We start from the raw sequence: 25,889 nt of genomic DNA on the forward strand, positions 1-25,889 counted from the left end.
CAAGCAAAGTCATGCAGAGACTACAACTTTATGGTCACTATCAATCTTAATCTATTACAAAGCTGATTAACTAATTTTTTGAGTAGATCCTGAAAACTTATTAGAAAAGAGGAAATTATTTCAAGTGGTGATTCCTTTGTTACAAAATGACAAGACATTTCTCTAAACTGTGACCACCTTTAAGGTGTTAAAGGTTTCAGTAAAATAGATTGCTAACTTTAAAGGTAATGAGATAAGAGTCTGATAATTGCAAACAAATTTTGCATTCTGTACTTCCGGGTTGGATTTGGACGGGAATCTGCAGGATTTCTTTGCTGCACAAAACAGGAAGAGGTTGACATTCTTCATATTCATCAGAATGATCTCTTTTTTCTGTCATGGCACTCTTTTGGACGAGAACCTGTGATGTTTGGAGGTCTTTTTGCACTGATCCAATTCCTGTTTTACTACTGTGTCTTTTATCTTCAGATGACAAGTGAGAATAAAATGGCATTTTGGTGGACACTTCAAATTGAAATTGCTTTACAGTACCTCTTATTGTCGGCACGAATTTCAATCTCATCCTTGGAAACTGCCTGCAGAACCATTAAAAAGTTGTTTTCACGAAAAAGACGTTTGAAAAAAAAAATTAGCTTACCCACTTTACCTGCAACAACTGCATCTTATTTTATAGTGACAGTGACTCACTGCTGACCTGCACTCTGTCTTGTTGTTAATTTCATCAATGTTTTATTACTGGTGCTTTGTGGCTTATGGGTCTGCAGCTACCTATACCAAAGAGCGGCATGAAAACAAGGAGAGCTCACTCTGCAGCTAAATCTAGGAACTGAAATGTCCCCGGAATTACACTATACACTTGTACGTTTTATTACTGATCTTATGTGATGTAAGGTTACCTAGAGTGCCTAGGTGGTAGTAGTAGTGATATGAGTGACAGGTAGCATTATAAGCTAATGCGAGCTAATTATGCTAACAACAGATTGGAAATATGCAACATTTTTTGCCGACACTAGATATCAAGCTAAAGCTAGAGACTGTATCCTATTAAGTTGAAGAAGGTTATCTCAGAGCTTGACTGGGCAAAGCTTCTCTTCCTCCGAGCAGCTGCCTCCATCTCACTCAGACTCACCCTGGGTCTGGGTCTGCAGCTACCTATACCAAAGAGCCCCACACGGAGTGCTCACTCTGCAGCTACACCTGGGTTCCAAAACGCCCCCAGAATTACACTTTACACTTCACCTGCTCAACTTGAAATATCTCAGTCAACTGAGGGATCTTGGACTGATGGTTTGAATCTGAGAGCTTCAGGGGGGCAACCCTAATGTTTAGCAAATACTTAACTATCTCTTTGCATACATCAGTTTGACAGGTCATTTATCTTAACATATGACAGACAAAATGATCTGTTTTGGCAGTGTGTGTACTTTAGCTCCTCTCTAAGGACACCATCAGACATTCTACCAAAACAACAATCTTACAAATTTAATGGCATTCAGAATTGTTTGATGGCATTTCTATCCCACAAATATTTAGACAGACTGGTCACTTTACCAGTCCAAGATTCATTTCGTCAGTCACATGCCATTTAGGCATTGAGCAACACAAAGAATGGAATCCCAGACCATGGTAGTATTAGTGCCTTGCTCTATTAAGCAACAAATACTATATTTGCAGCTATAGTGTAGCCAACTCTGATATCATCTGGCTGTTCCTGTGGTACAGAGGATCAGGGCAGAGGCAATACAAACTAACAGGAGAGATTCTGCTCACAGATAAGAACTAACATGGAGGGAGACCATTCACCACAAGCACAATGCTCCATTAAGACGAATCTATTGCTGTCAGATCTTTGTAACATTTGGTACAAATCTCACACAGCACATCTGCTCCTCCGCTGACCTCTTCTACAAAGTACAAGGTACAGTACGTTTCATTCACGCCGGCACCATTTATAACACTATATGTGTGCGACTGTGGCCTTGTAAGGTGCTTTGTGTGGAGCTGTTTACCAAATACAATGTAGCTCAGTGTTCATGTAAAGACCTCGTCCACAGAAGTAAATTAAAGCAGTGATTTACTACCGTCACTAATCAATGCATTTTCAGAAGAGCTGTTTTTTCCTCGTATCAAGGACTTCGCTGTCACCTCTGTTTCATAATGGTTAGTCAAAGCTACACAGTGATTCTAGGTTTAGAATCAGCCTTTAGAGAATTAAACAATAAAACAAGCTTTTTGGAACATGGGAAGTTTGTTTCCACAAATAAGCAAGCGATTACACACAGTGAGTGTGTTTATGTGGACATGAATAACCTGTTTATGATCAGGTTTTTGGAGTATTGCATTATGTGTTTGAGCATGTAAACACCATATTCCATTTATTAGAAACCTGAACATGCTTCTTGGGGTACTCTGAAATAAACCGAGATATGTACAGGGAATATGAACAACCTGATTTCTCTGTGCTCATGCAAACACCATATCCAGAATAAGTTGGATAAGCCTCATAAATGGGTTTTTCATGTCCATCTGATTGCACTAAATGATGTGTTGTGATGAATGAAAGTAACAGGTGTGATGGATGCAAAGAATGTCAAGATGCAATTGCTCAATACTTGCCGCCCCCGACACACACAAAAAGCGTCGTGCTGCGGGGCGTCAACCAGATTTCTATTGCACTCTCCAGTCCACGGGAGCTAGGAAGTACAAAATAGCGTTTTTTCAAAAATAGGACAATAGCGTAAAGTGCTGCGGCGCGGCACGTCGACACGCGTTTGTAAATAGAAAATAATGGGGGCGACTGTTTTGACACGCATCGTACGGCACCGGTGTGTTTTGGCCTTGAGTCAGCTTAACTGCTGTCAAGTACTGATGTTACAGATGCGTGCGATTTAAAGCTGCATGAATTGATAAATACATTTTTTAGCTACTCGAATGTGGAGAAACCAACTGAAAAGATAACATCTGAAACACCATCACTCTAAAACGTTGTTATGGCTAATATGCTAGCAAATCAATGTCTTTCTGCACATCCAGCAGACTCAGAGAAACATTCATGTGTAGTTGTGTTTTTTTTCCACCTGACTAATGGACGTCCAGTACTCATTCTCCTTTTAGATCTGGTTTGGTCTCCACCAACTCCTGAGGAAAAATATCTGGCTTTTAAGTGATAAATGCTCCACTTTGATCACAAACTTTTTGGCTAACTTCGTCTATCTGCTGTTTGGTGCTGGGCGGGAAGCACAGAGTGGGTTGAAGAGAGCTGAAAACAGCTGTCTGCTGCTGCTTTGAAGACCACTTCACATTAAATATGGTTATTTAACAACTATTAACAGAGATGTTGAGTAGTGCCGTTTTAAAGTATTTACCGTGTTGCACTGATGTAGTACTGCAAACTTTTTCCTACAGACACTTCAGGCCAATCAGAAAGTAGTATTTTCCTAGCCAAATAATACTAAGGTATGACATATGGACACGTTTAGTATTTGAAAATTGATTGAGCATTCAGAGGTGCACTAGAGTCAAGGTGTGTCCACTGTGGCTATGACGGCAACGAGTGAATAAGGTCATTAGATGTCCTGCTTTAAGCTGTTATGCAGACAGAGACAGAAAGCAGGTAGAGGTGGTGGTGGTGTGTGTGTGTATGTGTGTATATGTGTGTTTTTGGGGTGTAGCATTAGAGAATAAAAGCCTGATGGGAAGCGACTTTCTTGCCGCTAAAAGGGAAAGGAAATGAAATATTGGCGCCCAAAGCTCCCTTAACTCTCTCGCTTCCAGTTCGGTTAGCTTGTGTTCAGAGAATTGAGAGTTGGGTAGGTGGGGGTCAAGAGAAGTATTAAAAGAGGTGGGGAGGGGGGATTCAAACTGAAAGGCATTGCCCCCCACCCGCCCCCCAAATTTCCACCAACCACCAAGCAACCCCATGCACACACACACACACACACGCACACACACACACACAGTAGAGCAGGGTCCTCACTGCCTGCCACCTCCAGCTGTCGCCAAAGGGACAAAAGGAGGTGTGGGGGTGTCTGTGAAGGAGTTGGAGGGAGTGAGGGGGTGCTGAATAGAAAGATAAACTGAAGAGCCCCCCCCCCCCCCCACACACACACACACACACCCCAACCCCCATCCACAGACCTTGTCATCTGCATTAGGCAGCATCTCCTCTCTTTGCCCCCTTACTTTCCTTTCTAAGCTGAACTGCACACAGGAGGACGATGGGAGACTTACGCTCTCTCTCTCTCCCTCTCACACGCTCACACACACTCACACACACACACCCACATACACATGTACTATATCTTGCAGACTAATACTAATGTCATTATATGTATATCCATGCATGAAAGGCAAAAGTGTGAACACCTATGTGTCTTTGCCTTGCACATATAAACGTAAACAGATATGCACACACACACACACACACACACACACACACAAGCACGCATACACCTTCCTGCCTTAATGCTTTAACCCTCCTCCCGTGTTTGCTGCAGCTGTTAGTCCTCCATTGGTTTCAGCGCCTCCTTCTCCACTTTCCGCAGCTAATAACTCATTAGCCTTATTTGTTGATTAGGCCTGGGGGTGGCCATGGTGTGTGTGTGTGTATGCATGCGTGTGTGTGTGTGTGTGTGTGTGTGTGTGTGTGTGTGTGTTTGGGGGGGCATAATGATAGACACATATATGGATAGAGTAGATGGAAAGATATAGATCGATCCATGTATGAATCTGACTTAAAGGACATTTGTTATCTTTGGGGAAAAATGGATATTTGAATTAATTTTGTTCTAAGCATGTGCTGAAGAGACTAAATTGGCGTCCTGGATGTGAAAATAGAATTTTAGAGAAACTGAAGGATTCCGATAAATTGTCAGGGGAATCAGTTGCATTTTTTTGTGTGTTTCACGTGGGGTATGTATCTCCTTTTTGTTTGCAATCAGCAGGTTGCACACAACAGTCAGTTTAAAGCCTGTTTTGAACTTTGCAGTTTTTGCCCAATGAAACGGAAGTAAGCCTGCATTGATGGCTCGGTGCAGTCAGCACCACTGTAAGTTCACTTTTTTTTTATATACATTCAGTGTTCAAGGTAATGCAGGTAAATAAATTGTTTAAAAAGTACGCTTGCCATAGATGACATACAGCTCATTTTTCTTACAAAATACAGTTTGGTCACATTCTGTAGCAAGAATAAAGATAAGTTTTCATTTTAGTTACTTTTTTTGGGGCTCATTACAATCCTTTTATTTGAGGTTAAAAAGAATCAATCAATGTGCAAGATTGCTTAAATTTGGTTGTTACAAAAGTGTAGCCACATTATTTACTCAGAGGGATATTTTGCAGTCAAAAAACAGACTTGTCTCTGTCCTCTGGTTGACAGTCTGTGTAATGGCAGTACTGTTTCTACAGGAGCTCAGACATATTTTTGTTATTTCTGGAAAGCAGTTTCTTGTTACTTGTTGAACAACTTATTTTTTTAGTGATAAGCTAAAATCTGATGATCCGGTAGGGCCGCATTTATACTCTTAGTGAGAGGAATCCATGTGTCATTTACATGATTTTCAAAATGGGAAAATGTGCATTTTCTGACAATACGATTGTCTCAGTTGGTTGATGGTTTTTTTCCCAGTGATCACTTGACTTACTAGATGCCGGCCTTTTTTCTTTTTTTTTTTTTTAATTATCTGACACCAGACACTGTTAGTGGTCATTGCTCGTATCATTTCACAGCTTTTGACATATGAGCTTGAGTTTTAATAACGCAGAACATCTTCATCAGAACAAGTTACAGTCCCAAAAAGAGTCTTAAAATCTTATTAGAGTCAAGTTGGAAAAGAAAACACTGCAGTGCCAGTGGAGATAATTCTGCTTGTTACTCAAAGAGAAATCTTTAGTTGCAGGAATTCTCTTGAATCGAGCAGCAGTTTCTTGGCAGCAGAGGACTGATCTGCCTGAAGATATTTCCACTAGTTTCCAGAAAGCGAGAACATGTCGCCACACTGACAGAATGATTTTAATTTGTTTGAAGGAAAACAAGATTTTAAGGCTCAGCGTGAGTCTAAATGAGTTGTAAAGAGAAATGTTTTTTTTTTTGCCATACCGCTCTCCTTTCTCCTTTTCTTTTCCTTCCTTTCCTCTCCATCTTTCCCTCCCAACCTCTTCCCTCTGCTCCTCTCCTATTCACCCTGCTGCTCCCTATTCCCTTCCTCCTTTTCGCCTCCTTCCTTCCACGCTCTCCTTTCCTCTCTCCTGACTTTTTCTTCCTCTTCCATCCCTTCCCTACCCCCCCCCCTTGTCCTCACCTCCTCTTCCTCTCCTCTTCCTCCTCCTGTCGGCAACATGTGGAGCCGTCGCCATGGCAACGAGGGGAGGTGACATGTGCTGTAGACAGGCAGGGAATGGAGGGAGGGATGGGAGGAATATAAGGAGGAGCCCCACAGCGCACTTTGTAGTCTCTCTCTCTCAGAAAAAAAAAATAGCATCTCATTCCTCTCTGTGGAAGTGTTGGAGGCTGCCGGTCCTCTCACTCCTCTCCTCTCCTCTCTGAGCGTGTGCTGAATTGCGTCAAGGAAAAGACCGGAGAGAAATCTGTCTGTGCATTTTTTCTTCCCTCTTTTTGCAACGGATGAGAAGCGAATGGCAGAAAAAAAGGGAAGAGGAGGAGGTGGAGAGGAAGCTGGGAACTTTTTTTTTTATTTTTTTCAAAGGAGAGATGGGGGATGATGGGAGGTGATGAAACTCCCTCTCTCTCTCTCTCCCACTCACTCTCTCGTCTTCCTCCCTCGCCGCCGGTGTGGTGCTGTCTCTGAGTCTGTGGTTTCGGTGCAGCCGGACGGACTGGAATGGGAAATAGACACGGGAGGAGGTGTCTGTTGCATTACCTCACCATGGATTTTTGGTAGGATTGAATTGTTGTTCTGCATGCTGATATGCTCTGGTTTCTTAATAACCTTCTGCTGTTGACTTTCCCTGATAATTGTCCCAAAAATTTGTACAAAATGCCAGAGATGATGAGTCTGTCCTGCTGTTGCTCTTCTCCTCATTCATTCCTCTGCTGGATTTGGCAGTCTCCTCTATTCTAAATATTGCATATTATAATTTGTTGCAGACATGTTCATGTAGAGCATTTTCTGTCTCAAAAATGCTTCAATAAATTTTAGATATTGACTAGTCTCAAGTGCAATTTCTGAGGGGAACGCGCAATGGGAGTATCCGTGGAGTTTAGACACTGATTGACGGCGCGCCCTGGTCGACGGGCTTCATGCAGCTGCATCTCACCGTAACATTGTAGTAACATTCAGTTTAATGGGATTTACTGCTGTTTTCATTTTCTCCAGCTGCGGCTTCACGCTGCCAGAGTGCAAACTTTAAATCACGTTGTGCATTTTTTGTAATGTTGCAAGTGATATTCAACTTGGAGGAGTATCCTAATTTGTATGCAGTGTGTGCTATCACTGTAAGATTGATTCAAGTCTGGAAAAGATACAAGGGGGAATGAAAAATATAAAAAGTGAAATTAACAGTCCTTGTGCTAGATTTATAAATAGAAGTCCATATTGGTGAGCAAAAGTTTGGTGTTTTATAGCATGTTGTTGGGGTTTTCTACAAATAGGTGTGTGAGGACTTACGTGGATGTACATTTGTGTGGGTGCAGCATGCACACGGGCACGAGCGTGTACAGTGTTTGAGTCTGTGTGGGTGTGTGCACGATTACATGCAAGTGTGTACAAGTGTGCACCTGCAGACATGTATCAAACGTAGTGTATCAAATGTGAAAATATTCCAGAGTGTGTATGCATATCGCACACAGATACAACTACTCACATGCATGTGCAGCTGTGTGTGTGTGTGTGTGTGTGTGTGTGTGTGTGTGTGTGTGTATACGCTTATGTCTGAACATGTGTGTCCACGGTGCGTTTCTGTTTGCTAAAAGGTTTTGTTAAAACCCCGGCTGAAGTTTTTCAAAGGCCCAGGATGAATCAGAGGTGAGGGACAGATCTTTGTTTCCTACAGCAGTCGTCGTGGAAGAAAACAATAGCCGGCCGCCGCTCTCCCTCTGACCTTTTTTCACCCATTCTGAATAAGCCAGAGCCGTGCAAATCCATCTGCCTTTTGTCTATGGGAGCCTGGCTAATCCACCAACCCCCCCCACACACACACACACACTTCACACACACACTCATACACACCCTGTCACTCACACACACACACACACACACACACACACCAACCAGGAGACCTAACCTCTCCAGTACCAAACCTCCATCTAAAATCCACCAAAAACCTACACACACACACACACACACACACACACACACACACACACACACACACACATATTTCTACTATAAGCATCCTACACTTTTTCAAACTGTTTTCACCTCATTCTTATTTCTTAATTGCTTCAAGTGGCATTTTCTTAAGTAGTAAGACAAATTCAAGTAGACAAATTAGCTACCCGCACATCACACACAATATTAACGCAAAACTGAATCAAAAAATCACCAGACGAGAAATAAAAAACCCTCCAAAATTTTCTGAAAATGACGCATTTCTTTTCCCTCTCTTTTTGAGGGTTCCTTTTCTTTCCCCCTCCTGCTCAAAGACGCCTGCCTGTCTGTCTGTCTGTAGGGAGTGTGTCTGATATTTGCTGAAAAGGGCTGAACCCAGCAGCGTATACAGCCAGCCAGCATCCTTGACGGGGCTATGTTAATGCTTTTCAAAAATACTCAGTCAGGAGGAGCTGCACACTGTATGTCAAATCACGTTTGCCTATGTGAAATGAAAAATTTGCAAGTACAATCGCTTCTGCTGGGGCAGATGGACAATGGAGGTGGAGGCATGAAAGGAACTCCCTTCTCCCCTATGCCTTTGGGGAGACAATATTTTCCTTTCATTTTCCTGCCGCTCTCTGAAATAGACTTGATCAAAACGTCTGATTTTCCTCCAGAAACAAACTGGATTTTCTGTGGGTTTTTTTTTTTTTTTCTTGCATCATGCGATAAAAAAATTGACATCTGAGCCAGGAATGATCCGGATTGAAGTCTGGAGTGCTATTTCTTTCTGGCTGTGTTCCTTTTAGCTTCCAAATCAATACCAAAGTCATACTGATTATTGTCCCAGATTATTTCTTTTAACCTATAATCATAGCAGCAACACAAACGTCAAATTTCCTTTAATTCTCTCCGCTGAACTGCAGTTCTCCTTAGCGGTCGCAGCTCTCTATATCAAGCCCTCAACATGTAATGTGACTGAAAGTGTTAAGCCACAGGAGGGAGAGTCAGGACAGGCCTCAGAGCTGCAGAGCCGTGCAGATAACCTCCTATTATCAGAGACAGAGTGTCGGTGACACTTAGGGCGAGAATAAGAATCGCTATGCAGATGTAGGCATTCAACACTTGCTCAATATTTCCAAGCGTTCTGTTTCATGCTGCGTTACTGAAAAGGTTACACAGTCCTCTGCACAGTGATGACTGCGTGCGCCGGCTCATGCATGAACGTTCCGCCTCCCATCCCGAGCAAACATTTGATTTTCAATCATTGCAAATTTCTGCTACATCTGCCTCTGCGACGCGAGCAGAACGGCTGATCGTTTTTTTTTTCATAACTGCGATCTAACAAGTCATACAGCCCCAAGTCTCTCTCTCTCACTCTCACCCAACGACACACACTCCTCCGCCCCTTTACAGTTACTAACAACTGCAACCAAACTTGATTAAGCAGGTGGGGTCAGGCTACATTTGTTTGAATCAATAGACAGACATGCTAGGCAGCCATGATAAAGAGGCCAGGGGGGAGGTAGAAACAGTGTGTGTGTATGTGTGTGTGTGTGGGGGGGGGGGGGGAGTGCTTAGCAAAACGCCAGCATCTGTCCCGTGAAAGATGACTGAGCTGTTACAGTTAGAGCCTTGAATTATGGGCCATTACTAGCCGTGCCGAGCAAGATGCAATCCCTCTCCATGAAACTTAATTTGACAAAACAATGAGATGACTCGGGGACTAAAATGACAAATGAAGTTATTTGATCCGTGGTTAAAAAAAAAAAAAAAAAAAAAATTGCAAAAGATGATTGCAGTGGAAGCATGTGGAATCAGCAGTAATGCATTATTAATGGCCTTGCCAAGCCTACAACACGTACAGGCTACTGCTCAGCTACTTTTGTTTATGAAGCTTCTTCAGCGGCTGATATTTCACATCAAGACCGCATTAATAAAAAGAAACATTAACAAAAATACAAACTACAATGAATTGTATCTGCTTTTACGAATGTCTAATGCAATATTAATATCCGCAGCCATACAAAGCTAACATAAACCCTGCATTATGTTTATTACTGATTCATGAACAGCCTCAGTAGTAACTCGCGGTTACTAGTAGATAAATCTTTTATACGTACTGTACTCCAGAGCTGGATTTCTCACATTTTTTTGTTCCGCTTTATTATTATATTTTTTTTCCCTAGCACTGAGAGAATGGTCTTTAGTGCGGCGCTCCAGTCAGAGACGCCCACTGTTTCCTTTCAACGCCATCACATTACTATGCAGCCAGCTTTTACAGTACGGCTTAGAGCTCCCCAAGCAAATTGGACACCCCACAAAGCATCGGACAACTGTTGTCCCCCATTGTGGGTCTTTCTGCAGGCACTCTTTATCAGGTGCTGAATGCAGAGGCAGCAATGAATGAAATCATAGGGGGTGGGGGTGGCAAGGAGGTGGGGGGGCATCATCGAGTGGTGATGGTGTTGGTAGTAGAGAGTTGGGGGGGGTCACTCGCTAAAACCTCACAAGAATTCCAGAACAATCCGTGTGCAGGGTAGAGCGGTCCTTTTCCCACCTCCCAGGGTTTCAGGGTTTCTCTGTGCTGACAGGCAGGCAGGAGGGATTCGACAAGGCTGCCCCCTTTCTCCCTACCGCTTTCAAAGCCTCCTTTCCATTAACTCACCACGCCGCACCTCGCCTAATCTCTGTGACCTCTACCACCAAGGGACACGGATTTTTTTTTTTTTACCCCCCTTTTTCTTTCTTACCCTCGAGACAAGCCTGCTGCCTGTCTGTGAGGTTGAGAGCATTTTTTTCTGGCACAAAAATAATACCATACAAGCTTCATGCAGCATTATATTGCTATCAGGGCAAGCTAATGATGAGCTATAGCAAGCATTTATATTTTTGTACCAGTAAAAAAGGGGAATTTATCTTTTAATGTGCTGCAAAGATGTGAGAAAACTCTTGTTTCCAAGCAGAAATGAGTCAAGAAAACCTTTTTTTCCCACTATTGATTTCTTTTGATAATTCTGTGTCAGAGGGAATTGTAGGCCTTGTCATTGGCAATGCAATTTGTAGCTCTTCTCCTTTTGGTTCTTGCCTTTGCTCTTTGTTGTCAAGATCATTATGCAGTGTGTAATCATGGGGAATTATGGTGCCTATTGTTAACTCTTAGTAGTCAGGTAAAACGCAACAGGCCCATTATCTTGAGCTCGCTGGTGTCTCAAAATGAACAGCAAGCAGCGGTTGGAGCCGCAGCTCAATAAGAATTACTTCCCCTCGCTCAAATTATAGCCGTGGCAGTTCTTACACACTCAAGAAGCAGTTCAAACAGAGACTTTTATCATACAGTATGTGTCCATTGTGTTATCTTAAGCAGCAGACCGTGTGAAAAGAAATCTTTCATCTCCAGTTGTTTGCTGAAGGATCTGGTTCTCACGCGCTGGATTAAAGTGCCGCCGAGGTCGAAATTGGCAAGGCACTTGCTCAAGACGGCAGAACGTCTGTTGCCTCCCGTTCACAACGGTAGAAAATTCCACCGATATAGCAAACGGTGTGTCGAGCTGTCGAGACACACTCAGACTGCTTTGCTAAACAGGAGTTTATGCATTCTATGCACTCCTGGGCACAGATGGTGGAACAAACGCTTGTGATTATACTTTTCATCGAGCACAGTGATATGCATATTTATGTCTGTCCAAAAAAGGAAATAAAAGAACCATGTGATTTACACTTTCATCCACTGATGTGTAGACTCAAACGTTTTTTTGGGGGAAAATCATTGGAAGCAAAAGCAATTAACACTTTTAAGGGGGTTCAGATAGATTACTGTCAAATGAAGGATTTCAGTGGCTTGTTTTTTGGACCGTTTGGTGGATGCTTTAATCCAGGGGTATCAAACCGTGTGCCACAAAGCACTGAGAGTCTGCAGGGTTGTTCCAATCAAACACTAGATGATTTTGCAGATTAGTTCCTCTTGTCTGATTGATCCAAAAAGAAAAAAATCACCTGGTGTTTTTTTTGGCCAGAATGAAAGCCTGCATACTTTTAGGTACATCGTTTTACACCCCTGCAGTTTATTCCACCTGCTATCACCATCACGAGCACAGGCATTTTTAGCATGGTGGATGAATCAAAACTCTTATCTCACCTTTGAGAGTACCACGCTCTACCTATCGAGCTGCACAGGGAACCACTCACCTCAGATAAAAAAATAAGAATAGAAACAAATGATTAACTCTTTTTTTATTTGTTCTATTGTGGCCCACAGGAAAGCCAGATCAACCAGATCCCCACCAAGTACAGCCAGGCCGAGTCGACAAAGTTCTTCATCCTCACCATTGTGTCTATCCTGTGCATTGTTGGCGTGCTGCTGGCCTCCACAGTGGTCTACTGCCTCCGCCACCGCTCCCACCACAAGCTGAAAGAGAAGCTCACCAATCTGGGAACAGATACTGGCAGCGATGCTACCGCCACCTATCAGGTAGGAGGTGCTGCTGTGCTATTTGTGAAACTGAATAGAGAAGATGATGTTTTTGTAACTGTGATAGAGGATGCAGGATTGGGCTGGTGTAGAGCAGTTCCCAAATGTCTGTGCTTGTGAGCCCTTAAAATGAAGTAATGCATTGCATTTGTTTACTGGTCGTGACCAAGCGGCAACCTTCAGGGCTGAAAAAAGAAGTGCCAAAAACTGCAGTTCTTCTAATGGCCACTAGACCCCCATGTTAAAATGCCCAACTTCATAGGAGAAATAAACATGTTTACAGCCTGGTACAAAACCAGTTTTGGTCTCTACAGCTCATTTCCCCCTTCATGACAACTGTAGGGGGGGGTGAATTTTTATATAACTCACCGGTTTCAATTTTATTAAGGCTGAAAGCTATGCATAGTTAAGAGCATGGCCACTTTGAGTGACAGGCTGTCTGTAGATTGTGTCCTCATTTAGATCCACCCCTCACTCTTCCGCCGCTCCACTCCCTCGTCACTTTTGGCGACAAAAATGCGAGATTGCTACTGCCCAAATGCCAAATTTGTGGCATCAAACTGGAAGTCCACAAACCAATGCATGACATCACAATAGCTACGTCCATTATTTTTATTTAATCGATGGTTGTGACAAGTTCAACCAAAGAGTAATTTTTTTCTCCCTTGATTTAATTGACTAATTTTTAGAAATAAAAATCTTATATCTTGTATATCTTATAATTTACTGGGTGGGGAAGCTGAGATAGAAGGCAAGTCTGAAAAACAAAACATAATTCAGCATATCAGAAATATGTTTCTGTCCTATCCTGCAAATTATCAAGTAGTGCATGTATGCTTCATAAAAATCAAGTAGAACTGTGCCAGCAGAATGTGTTTAAACTCCCCCATGACATTTAAATATATTTTACTATATTTAATCCTGTGTTTCTTTGTTAATTATAATTTATCTCTTGTTATATGTGAACTATATGAAAAAAATGTTCTGTATCAGAGTATTTTTGACATCAAAATCCCTGTCTTTTTTCACTGTAAAGCCAGGTTAAATGGTTTTAGATGTTTGTTGACTCATCCTGAGCTCAGGGGTCAGCAACCTTTATTATTAAAAGAGCCATTATCGGCCAAAAAAAAAAAAAAGAAAAAACCTGTCTAGTGCCACAAAACAAATTTGAATAAAGGTAACAGCCTATTAAGTCTAAATCAGCCCATCAACATCATGAATAGCTTTTAATGAGCATTCATTAATATGATTTACTACAAGGTGGCTACTCTGCAGTTGGCTGTTTGTAATTATTTAGTACTTCAACTTTGCAGCTTTGGGAGTGAAAGCAAATGAATCTATCCATACACTATTAAATCCTCTAATTTCCTCTAACACTTTTCCTTTTTTGGATTTGGAATCCATTGCTAGCCATGTTAGGGAGACTCCACATTTTAGGTGATGAAACATTCAATTTATGTCAAAGCCACAGGGGGCTAATGGAGAGGGTCGAAAGAGCTGCATGCAACTCCAGAGCCGCAGGTTGCCTACCCCTGAACTAGCCACACCAGTTTTATAAAGCTGCACTTAACCCTTTGTGGGTTGTAGGCTAGTCAAGAATATTTGAAGAGTTGCTAATGGTAGCTTGCTAACTTCATTCATTTTAATTTATTTGTTTATTTGACAAGGACAAATGCATGGGGCATTGCTTCATATGTAAAATACAAAGTAGATGCAATGCATACAGGTTTCTAGCCATGGCTAATTTGCAACCCCTGTCCCTGGTTAGGCTTTTAGAATGAAAAGAGTAAGTGTAAGATTACTGAGCATGGAGTGATTCAGTACAGCACAACAATACAATACAAGACTAAGTCAAATAGGAGACCACAATGAGAACAGAGACAAAAGCAATTAACAGTGACTGTGTTATTTAAGCATGAGGTCAGTGTGTGTGTATGTGTACATGCCCACATGTACTTCCATGCATTGTGCTTAACACACATGCGTGCGCATTTGTTTATGTGTGATCAAAGATTGTGGCCTGCACAATCAGTGTTCACAGGCTTGCTTCAGATCAATATGGAGAGATTTGAACAGATGTGTGTCTGGATATCAGTGGGCCACACCTTTGTTTTAATTTCCGAACAAATGTAGTAGAGGTCTAGTTCGCTCATGTCCTCCTCCTGATGTAACGGCGAGGGAAGTGTGTGTGGAGCCGACAGTCCCCTCAGCAGCAGCAGACTCCGCTGTAGCTCCGTATCACGCTCAACTCTAAGCCCGCCCACTTTTTAGCAGTCCAATCAAATGCAAAGGATTTGGTTTAAATCCATGCTGTAACTGTACACCCCTCAGATATTTTGTTTTACTAGGAAGTACGTCACAGTAGCAAAGCTAAAGGCGCTCTACCTTAAATTTATTTGATTTGTGCCAGGTTTTTCATTTATTCTCTGTTATGTAGATACACATATTAACACTCTTTTTTTCTTCAGATACTGTGCCTTGCTTTACTTTAGGTGTAGCAGTTCCAGTGTTGGTGACTGAAAGCTTTTCCTTTGAGACTGTTGGTGGGGTGAAAAGGAGAGAAACCCTTTACTGCGGGATTGTCAGTGACACTCAGCCCCCAATCACAGTTTTTATTTTATATGGTCATGTTATAACTAGGTTGATGCTGTGCAGTGATTGCTTACTGTACTTAGTCCCCTGCTATAATTTGTTGTTTGACCCATGAAGCGATATCACCAATCCAACAGGTTTTTCCACCTCAAGTCATTTCCATTCCCCCCTCTGCTTGCTGTAATTATCCTTTGGCCGGAATAGCTGGGTGTGAAATTTAATTTACAGAATCCAATATTAAGTGGCTTTTTGAGCAAAGAATTAGATTGAGATTTTTCCGTCTCTCTCCCTGACCTTTTCCCCGCCATGTTTTTAAATGAGAGTGGTCCTGTGAGCATTGATTTTATAATGAGCCCAGCCCTAAGTGCTTACATTTTATGCTCTTCTCCAGGGATTTTTAACTCCTGAAATAGACTGCACTGCTGCGTCAGAGGTTTACCTCAACACCGGGGACTTGTAAAGATTCATAATGTTAATTTCTGCATAATCTATTGTTTACCAATGAGGAAGAAGATAAAGTGTGAGTATGAAAAAGGGCTCATTTCATAGGATTTAACCAGCAAGACTGTTTCTGAAAGTTTGACATTCAACATGCTCAATGACAGACTGACATTTCAGCTGTACACCTTCCTCTGTCTACATAAAATATTTGCTTTTCCTCAGTGTGAGAAACTTATCTTCACGGTTACTTGCCTCCGAGATTTGCTTTAAGCCTCTAATTGGAAAATGCTAATTAAAATGCACACGTAAGACTGTGTTTACGCATTATTCATCTGATTATTAGCTAACAAAAACATTCATGTTGCTCATTCTTGGGAGGTTTACTCAGCCCTGCTCTGCTCAGACTCCCAAAGCTCTTCCAGTTGATTTTCTTTCCTCTGTAGTCTTTATCGAGCCTCGACAGCGAGCCGTCGTCATCCTCAGTGAAAGACCTCAGTGTTCAGCTCCCATCTTAGCCGTGTAAGCCTCGTCTCTTTGTCAGCGCTGCTGTGTAGAGGGGTTCCCTGGGCTGGATTCTGTGTGTGTGTGTGTGTGTGTGTGTGTGCAGTCTCTAGGGCTACATGCAATTAAAGCAGACAGGAAGCGGCAGGCTGCCTGACGGCCTTACTACTGCGTCTCCTTCATACTGGCTGTCAAACACACACACACACACACACACGAGCATACACACATAAACATGCACAAACACACACATACACGCGTGCACACACTCGCCAGCCGCTGCATGTTAATGATTCTTGCCCTTGGCGCGTTTGTTTGAGGCCTTCCTTCACACACACACACACACACACACACACACACACACACACCATCTCCCATTCACGTCAGCATGCCACCAGCTCCCTCTGAATCCCCTCCACCTTCAGCTCCATGCTCCTCCGCTCCCCGGCTTGTCAATCAAACGGTCCCCGTGAAACCGCGACATGGGATTGGCCAACACCGACAAAGGAGACGTTGATTGACAAGCGTCGACAGAGGAGTGTGTGCACCGTGTCTGAGTGCTGGGCGGGGAGATGGTGGATGATGCTCGTCAGTCAGTCAGTCAGTCCCTGGATTACTCTGCCGCCAACATGGGAGTCTACAGCGTCGCCTTCAGTTTATCTTTACATCTGATTCAAACTTTTATCTCCTCCTAAAAGTCTATATTTTTTTCCTGGAAGTAGAAGGAACTATCCTCCAGCAGGGTGAGATCATTGCACTTGATTGCAGTGGAGCTCAACTTTTTGCATGGATTTTCCACAAATCAAGAGATATTATCTTGGAGCAATATTATCCTATTTAAAGATATCATCACCGGCACCATGAAATTTCTTTAAACATGAGAAATGCTTTGGAAGCTGGTGGAGATATCTCAACATATTTGCATATTTTCTCAAATTTTTAAGACACAAAACCAGATTAAATGACTTGTTAAGATATTTTTAAGTCATCTTGTTTTTCTCCCAGACGCTGTGTCTGTTTTCTCTGCCTGCCTCAATTTAATTTCAAGGACCTTCACAGGCACGATAACATCATCTTTACACTGCCAAAGAATAAGTGCAAAACACATTTCCAGTACATCTCAGTTTAGATTAAACAAGCAAACAATAGCTCTTCTTCCCTGACTGTCCTACATCCCCTGTCTTTCTTTCTGTTCTGTTTTTTATTTCCTGTCTTCTTCTTTCTCTCCTGCCCTTGGACAAATACAAATTTGGTGAAAACAAGCTTTCGTAAAAAATCAGAGCGTTTCCAGTCAGTGTCATCTGCCCCTCATATGATGGATAGAATGTTATTTGATTGATTACATGTCTTGAAGTTAATCAATATCATACTGTTTGTTTGTCATTAGGAAGTCCTTATCCTGAACTGATTTAAAATGATTTTACAATTTGGTTTGATTCCAAGTAAATGTCCTTATCGTTCAGAACCAGGATTGCCAGCAATAACAATGGGATTTGTAGCATTACACTGGATCACAGTGTAGAGTTGTGTTGTTCTCACTCAAATCAAAGATATCCTAAACGTATTAAACTCATAAACACTGATTTATCTTGAAAATACAGTGGATTTTTGCACAAACCCTTACAGTCGTCAAAGTCCGTTTTTATGTGGTACAAAAAGGGAACAAATTACGTTGGACCATAAATAAAGTAAATATTCAGATAGTCGGTGCATCATGGCCCATCCATGTCTCTCTAGGAATTACATACATGTTAGATACTTTTTGCCAGATTATTTTAACATGTAGGGGTCCAACTTTGATGTCCAAGATCAGGGTTTGTGTCCCAACTCCAACCAGTAATTTACATTAGCTCTTTATAACAGTTGACAGCTGTCTTTCCCTGCACTTTAAGACCCCAAACATAACTTCAAAGCCCTGCACTGAATATTATCTCTGAGTTTTCAGGGTTCTCATCAATGCACTGTTGAGTTCAGTTCTGGTCTGTCCCTTATGATTCTGAATGGACCAGGGTTTTTTTTTGTTCCTATACGTGGCAGGAAAGGTGCTGCTGGACTGCTAGAACAAAGCAAACGTAGTAGTAGTCATTATTCTGACAACTTGAGTCCTTGCTAATCCTAATGAACCATTTGCAGTTAGCAGGGCTTTCAGCATGGTGAATGTCACAGCTTCTAGTGAGAATAAAATGCCAGCTTTGGCTTTGCTTTTCTATCTGGTAGAAATTAGTTGAGTTTTCAGATCTGCTAGCAAAGCCTTGAAATTGTTTCCTAACTATATTGCTTTTAACTAGCACAATGAAGGAAACGATAACTAACATGCCACTACTGTTTGCTGGTGACAATACATGTTGAAAGTAAACGATAAAGTAGTTAATCTATGTTCACTTCTGTCCTTTATTTGAGCTTCATATTCTTTATAGTCTTCACTCTTTTCTGTGCAGAGCTTTGATACTTGTTATTTTATTGATTTTTTTCCTAGTGTCCACATTTAAATATGTTTATTATCAGTGCTGCAGTCCAGACACACTGGTATCAGTATTTACTCTTTATGAAATACTGTGCTATATTGCTTCACCTCCAGCTTTTCTTCAGTCCTTCAGTCCTGTGTCCCCCACCCTCCCTCAACTCCACCATATTGTATCATGTTCCCCCTTTTATTTGTTTGTTTGTTCAAACACAGAGGCAAAGCACTCGGGTGAAGGCCCCTACATTTGTTTTGGTCATAAGGGCATGTAAACAGAGGCGCCCCTGTGGGCCTGATGGGCCCTGCTGACACACCCCGACCCCCAAACCCAGTTTTCCTCCCCATTAGCAGGCCTTTATAAAGAAGGGGTGCTTTGGATGGCACACGCCTCCCGTCACTGACATGCCCGCCGTCGCCCCGGGGTGATGCATGATTCGAGACGGTCATGTGGCGCCAAGTGGATTCCCTGGCATGACGCCCATGAGAGGGGGTTGTTGGGGTTTTTTGTTTTAACCTTTATTCATGTGGCGAGGGTCGATGAGGCACACACGCACTGTTAAAGCACTGATCACACAAAGTCATTTCCACATGTCTCTAACTTCACAGCAGCAACTCAGTGTTTTTTTTTTATTATTATTATTGTTTTCTAGGTGAGCACACCCTTTTCTTGTTTCTTAGTGGTGTTCATTGATTTCTGGCCTGAATGAAAAATCTTTGTGTCAAGGCTTTTATTTTGTTTCAGGCCACCAAATGAAATTATGTTCAGGGCAGAGAGGAAACTCACGGCGGCAGGTTTTCCAAAGCAACAGAAATGTGAATTTTCAGTGAATAATTAAAACATTCAAATTATTCAAAGTGACGTTGCTGTGATTCACATTATCAATACTATAATTTAATTTTTTTCGGTTTCTGTGTATCAGTGACAATCTTTGTCTTTTTGAATCAGCTGATATCCTTTAGCAGTGATGTGGCCTTATACAAGAGCCTAATTGTAGTTTTACATTTTAGATATTTAGATGACAAGTGTATCTGTAACATTCCCATGGTTCACTTAGCGCTGTTTCAAAAAAAAATTACATAACGCTGTCGTACATTCTTAAGATTGATTTTCTACCTTCCAGACAAACATTTGTGTCATTCATTTCAATTGTTTTTTTTAAATCAGTTTGACTTAAAGCTTTCTAGAGATTGGTAATCCATCATGGCCAACATTTATCTGCCTTTATTTGTTATCAGAGTTAATGCAGTTTCAAGAATGGATGCACCAACATCTTAGAAATAAACCATTTCATTCATGAGCTGTCAGAAAAATGAATCCAGAAGGGCTTATATGGATGTCCCAGAAATGTTCGCATTTGTTGGATTTAAAAGTTTGCTGTTTGGCAAGAGACTGAACTATTGGATGTCCTTGAACACACCAACAATGAGGAGTTTTCAAAATGGTCGTTGCATGCTACTACATCTCCTGGAACAGTAACATTTGACAAAATTAATCAACATTACAACGTAAGAGAAAGTATGGGCAAGTTATAAAAACCAGTGGTGTGATATCAGTAACTTAACCAAGGACATTTTCACAGTGCAGTTGCTCCTGAAATAGTAATGTTTCACTTACAGGCATCTGTTAAACTACCAGGCTCCCCTGCTACCACACTAAGCAGAGACGAGACTGAATGTGTTTGTTGCAGGTCTCCTTGGGAGTCTGACTTAGTCTCGCCTACTCTGTCATTAAGGACATAAATTCCCAAATAAAAGGCAACATTGAGACAAAGCTGGAAAATGCACAGCAGACTCTCATCCAGCTCATAAACCACGGTGATTAACGTGTCGTGTCTTGCTACCTGATGAAGTATGTATCGCTGAAAATCAATACACTGTAAATAAAGATACTTGTGTTTGCATGGAAGCAGCTCAGGGAGGGGACTTCAGAGGTGCAGTAAATTTGCACTGTTTAGACTCTAAACCTGTCCTGGGTTATATTATTCCTTCAAATTTTTGCCTTTTTGTCCTCTAATTGGCTCTCGGGGGGAAGCCATTTTGAATCAGTTTAATTACATCATAAAAGAACTTGCTGCAGCGGCAAAGTTCACTGTGTGGGCTCGTTGAAATATGAATGCTGTTGATCATGTGTTTCCCTCCCAGACAAAACACCTACAATGCAGTGTATTGTGCTGATTGGGCTCCATGTTGCTGAGGATGTAGCAGTGACGCAAAGACAGGAGGGCAGACGAACTGGTGCATTTAACCGCCGGAAGGGTTAGACCAATTTATGGGGACAATATCTGGCCTTTATTAAGCATCCGAAATCGACCAGTTAGCGTGATCCACCTCTGGTATCATCCAAACTCTCACAGTCTGTGAAATATGCTGTGAAATGTTATCGTATTCTCCAAGAGCAGGCTGAAGAGAGAGAGCTTTAATGTTCGATGATGCTTCAGATGCTTTTCCCTCCTGGTCTGACAAGATTTCAAAAGAGTAAAATCCTTGAAAGTTATGGCAGCAAAATGATCAAATAAAAGGTGAACAATGGGGTAAAATATTAGCTAGTTACAACTCTAACCTAAGAAGTTCAGTAATAGTTTCAGCTGTAACTCAAACAATTTAAACTGGTATGCCAAATTGTATAAAGGTACTTTGCAGCCCATGCTCAACCAATTCGTCTGTTATCAGGCCATTTAATAGTCTGTGATAAGCCTCACAGATATGGGTTAGTAGGGGCCTGCTACACATACTTTAATGTTGAGGGAGCCATGATCTGGCCATGGGCTTTCATGGGACTCTCTCCCATGGGCAAGAATGTCTGCATATAGAAAAGACTATACTTTTTTTCTTAATCTAACAATACCATTTTGGTGCCTAAACCTAAAGAAAGTGAAAGTGAAACCTAACAAACTAGTAATGGCCATTGAATGGACTGATAGCGACTTTCTGAGCCTATCAGTATGTGTAGCAGGCCCCTACTGACCCATATCTATGAAGCTTATAACCACAGATAACATCCATTTAATGGGCTGAAAACATCTTGACTGAGTGCCATACTGTGGTCAACAGTACATTTTATCATACAGTACACACAGTATGTATCACTCAACATATTTCAAAGGAATTACGATATACATCACACTTGCTATTACACCAAAGACAGCACAGGGGTTAACAGGTTTAACAAGGTCCTAATGGAAAGCCTCATTATACATGTATCCAGTTATTATGCATGTTACTATTGAAGAAATTAATCATTTCATACAGAATATTAATTAAAATGGTTTTATTACGAGATAAGATGATTTACGAGCTCTGCTGATCTGTAACCATGGAAACACAACTCAATCTGATAAATCCATTTAGCCTCCAACTATCAATGGGACATTTGAATAAATGAAACTGGTTTTGTGAAAATGTCAAGTGTTTCACTGCAGTAACCACGCAGTTGAGGGCCACAGTGAATTGGGCGAAGAGACACATTTTGGCATGACAATGTTCTGTTGAAGAAAAGAACTGGTTTTAGGACACTTGTACAAAGCCATGACTGAAGTATTGTTGGTTATGGATGGATATTGTAATGCGTAAACGTAATGATTACACATTATACGTTAACAAAATGCTGAAAACCTATCGGCATGAAAAGTTTATTTTGATGACTTAAGCTATTGGGCTGCAACTAACAATTATTTACACTGATCTGTTGATCATTTTGTTTGATTAATAATTTAGTCTATTAAATGCCAGATAATGACAAATGACCAATGTGATTTCCTCATAAGGTGATACCCTCCGATTGCTTGTCTTGACAGACCAGCAAAGCCAAGTTGTGAATATCCAGCATTTTGCTTGATGAATGACAAAAATGATTATCAGAATTCCAGATTGTTGTAAGCTGATCAGACCCATTTTGAAACTACAAGGACTAAAGTGTCCATAAAAGCTATGATCTATAAATGCAATACTGCAGAATATATTTAGCTCTGGTTCAGTGCTCCCTATAGCATCCGTCTGCATTCTCTTTGTTCACGTGTTTGTGTTTGCCTCCCACCAGCAGTGCTGTCAGTATCCCCGGGCCAGGTACTGAAGCGCTTTAATAATCTGCACACATTTATGAGCCTGTGTCCGAGCTCATAGATCAGTGTCAGCGCGCCGACCTACGAGAACATCAGTCAGATCGGATACAGACTAATGAAGGCCTGCTCACATTACCTCCGCGGTCAATCAAACAGGCCGTTAGTTAATCATCAGCATCGCTCTCATTAAGAAACAGAGATACCCACGGAGATTCAGCCCAGATCTTCTGGTGCAGTCAGTGCCCTTCTAAACTGTGTGATGTATGGTTTTGCATGCAGAGGATGTGACAGGTGACATTTATCGTTGTGGTTTTTTTTAACTAGGATGCATGGATCTGATGTTTTCAGTCCAGATACTGATGCCAATACCTGGGCTTTGGGTATCAGCTGATACAAAGTACTGTTGCGATACAAGTGTTTAATTAACAAGCTGTATACCTCACTGTATGCAAGTGACTGGGCTTATTCTCTCATGTGTACGGCAACATCAGGCTTGTGACACATGAAAACATAGATATAAATTTACTGAGTTCAACGTAGTACATGTACGTATTATCATACATAAATATAGAATTAAATTGAATTGAATAGAGTAGCTCCATTGTCACCAATATCCGATCCAGCTTTTTGGGTCAGTATTGGCCTGACAGTCGATATCAGTATTGGAATGACACATCCCTACTTTTACTTAACAGTTAAATTTGCTTATCCAGGATCTCACAGAATGCATTGGGTTGTTGAAGTGTATTGTCTCACTTGTGATGAACACCAGTATGCAGGAGGTGACCATGTACTAGGACAAAGGACAAAGTCAGGTGACGTAGTTTAAAGAGCAACAGAGACCGCATAGGAAGGCAGCCAGGGGAGTGGATGGGTCAAACCAACACAGGACTTCGAACCAGGAGACTGAGATTCATGTCCTTTGTGAAACTAAAAGTCAGTGTTGAGTTACTTTAAGTCAAATTGTCACCTTATAAGTACATAATGTGGCGACGCCCAACCATGATTTCTCTTCCTAAACCTGACCTGGTAGATGTGATAATTTGCAAGACATCATATAAACCGTGTGCATCACTTTTTGTAAGATAGCATAAGAACCATTGTATGAGGATTCAAGTGTCGGTTGATCAGTTGGTCGGTGGAATGCCTTGCCATCTATTGGATGGGTTGCGCTGAAATTTGGTACACACATTATGTTTCTCTTTAGGATGAATTGTATTCATTTTGGTAGATAACTTGTATGAGTCTTATTGAGCTTTGCGGTCCCTCTCAAACATGTAGAATGAGTAAAATTGTAGTTCTACATTTGGAACATTGTCTTTGTAATTGTCTTGTCTCCTGTATGAAGCGATGCAGTCATTCCCCGCAGCTCATTGACGTCCCTGCTGGGAGCTGTGTAGAGAAGGCGTGGAGGAAAATTTCGACATGGTGACAACATTTCATTGTGGTCACGTATCCAACAGACAGAAAATGACAGTTGCTCAAGCGTCTCAATGCAGACAATGTATTTGCTGCTGTGACACTGACTGGCATACTTTGCCAAAAACTTTCTCTAAAGTTTTTATTTATCCAGGGAAGGCTTGCTGAGCGTGCATGCTGTTTCCCACTGACATCCTGGACGCTAGCCAGTGTAATAGCAGTTGGAGGTTAAATGCCTTGTGGTAGAGAAGTTTTACTCATACGCCATTCTCGTCCAGATGTTTGCAACCAGTCTGCAGGATTTCAACTAGATACTTTATGCCCAAAACCCCACTTCTCCTGCATTTACTCTTGAGCTTGTGGTTTTGCTGTGGTTTTATGATTTGTGATTTACACACGAGCATAACAAAGGAAGACTTTATTGAATGTTTTTTCCATGAAGGTCAGAACACATTAATCCCATTTGCTGTTGGCTTGATCCACCCCCACCACAACCACCACCACACACACACACACTCACTCACTCATTAAGTAAATAATGGCAATTTTGCTTTGTGTTTTACAGCGCTTGAACTTTCAGTACAGACAGAGAACCACAATGATAATGATAAAAATGAATAAGCATTATAATGAAGACAATTTCCTGGCACGACACAATTCCACAGCCTTTGATGACAAATGGTTCTGCATTGACTCAAAAACTGTGAACTAATCTGTAGTTGCAGATGTTTCACAGATCAAAGAAGCTTCATCTGTTCTCTTGACAATGCTTGCGACAATGCCTTCCTGACGCCCCATCGCAAGTCATTTTACAAAAAAATTGCACCTTAAACATGCCCATCTTACTGTCACATGATGGCCATGTCACCTGAACGACCCAAGCCTAAATACTTATATGTGACTCATATACATTATATTTGCAGTAAAACATCATAAATGCAACGTCTGCAGTTTGAAATGAGATATAATGTCACTAAAATTAAGCCTTTTGTTTGCCTTACTTGTCATTTATTACAGTAATTTTCGAATATAAAGAATTGCGATGTCCCTCCACAACTGTTCCTGGAGCCAAAGTCCTGAAAGTCCTCTTTTAAAGGGGACCTATTATCCTTTTTCTTATTTTCTGTTCAGTGTTGGATGTTCATATTAAACGTGGCCAAAGTTTTAAATAATGAGGTAATCACATATGAAAGTAATCCCTGTGAACAAACACCTGAGGCTTCAGATCGTTCTGAATACTCTGTTTCCAACAGTTTTTGTTTTTTTACTTTGGCTACATGATGATGTCAGTTCATGACAGATTTCTTTATATGCTCATGTGCTCTAGGCATGCTACTGCAAGTGTTTACATTACATAGCCTACACTGCTACATGAAACTGCATGCTAATATCAGAGAAACATGTAATCTTGGTTGCCAATGTCTTAAGTCTTTCCCCCGATTTCGTATCATATTCCTGCTGGAACATATCTGATTGTGAAAATTTTGATTTGGAACCTTTTTATTGGTGATTTTTCATGGTAGAAAGTGCGACTACACTCTGTTACAGTCATTACCTGGCTCCAGTTATGATGCAGAGAGCCCTAGATGCAGGAGACCCAGAAACACTGACCAATCAGAGCAGACTTGGCTTTTTGGCTGGGGGGCTTATAGAGATAGCACTAAAACAGAGTGTTT

The 25,889-nt window shown here is 41.5% G+C and overlaps 1 protein-coding gene across 1 annotated transcript in view; it reads left to right on the forward strand.

Moving 5' to 3' along the window:
• Window positions 1–25,889, forward strand: part of LOC125902109 (receptor-type tyrosine-protein phosphatase N2-like) — a 294,836-nt gene that overhangs the window by 208,957 nt on the left and 59,990 nt on the right. Inside the window, exon 13 of the mRNA XM_049598248.1 lies at window positions 12,529–12,741. Coding sequence (XP_049454205.1) covers window positions 12,529–12,741 — 213 coding nt within the window. The remainder of the gene's footprint in view (window positions 1–12,528; window positions 12,742–25,889) is intronic.

The sequence above is a fragment of the Epinephelus fuscoguttatus genome, linkage group LG15 (assembly GCF_011397635.1).
Source record: "Epinephelus fuscoguttatus linkage group LG15, E.fuscoguttatus.final_Chr_v1".
Lineage (NCBI taxonomy): Eukaryota > Metazoa > Chordata > Actinopteri > Perciformes > Serranidae > Epinephelus > Epinephelus fuscoguttatus.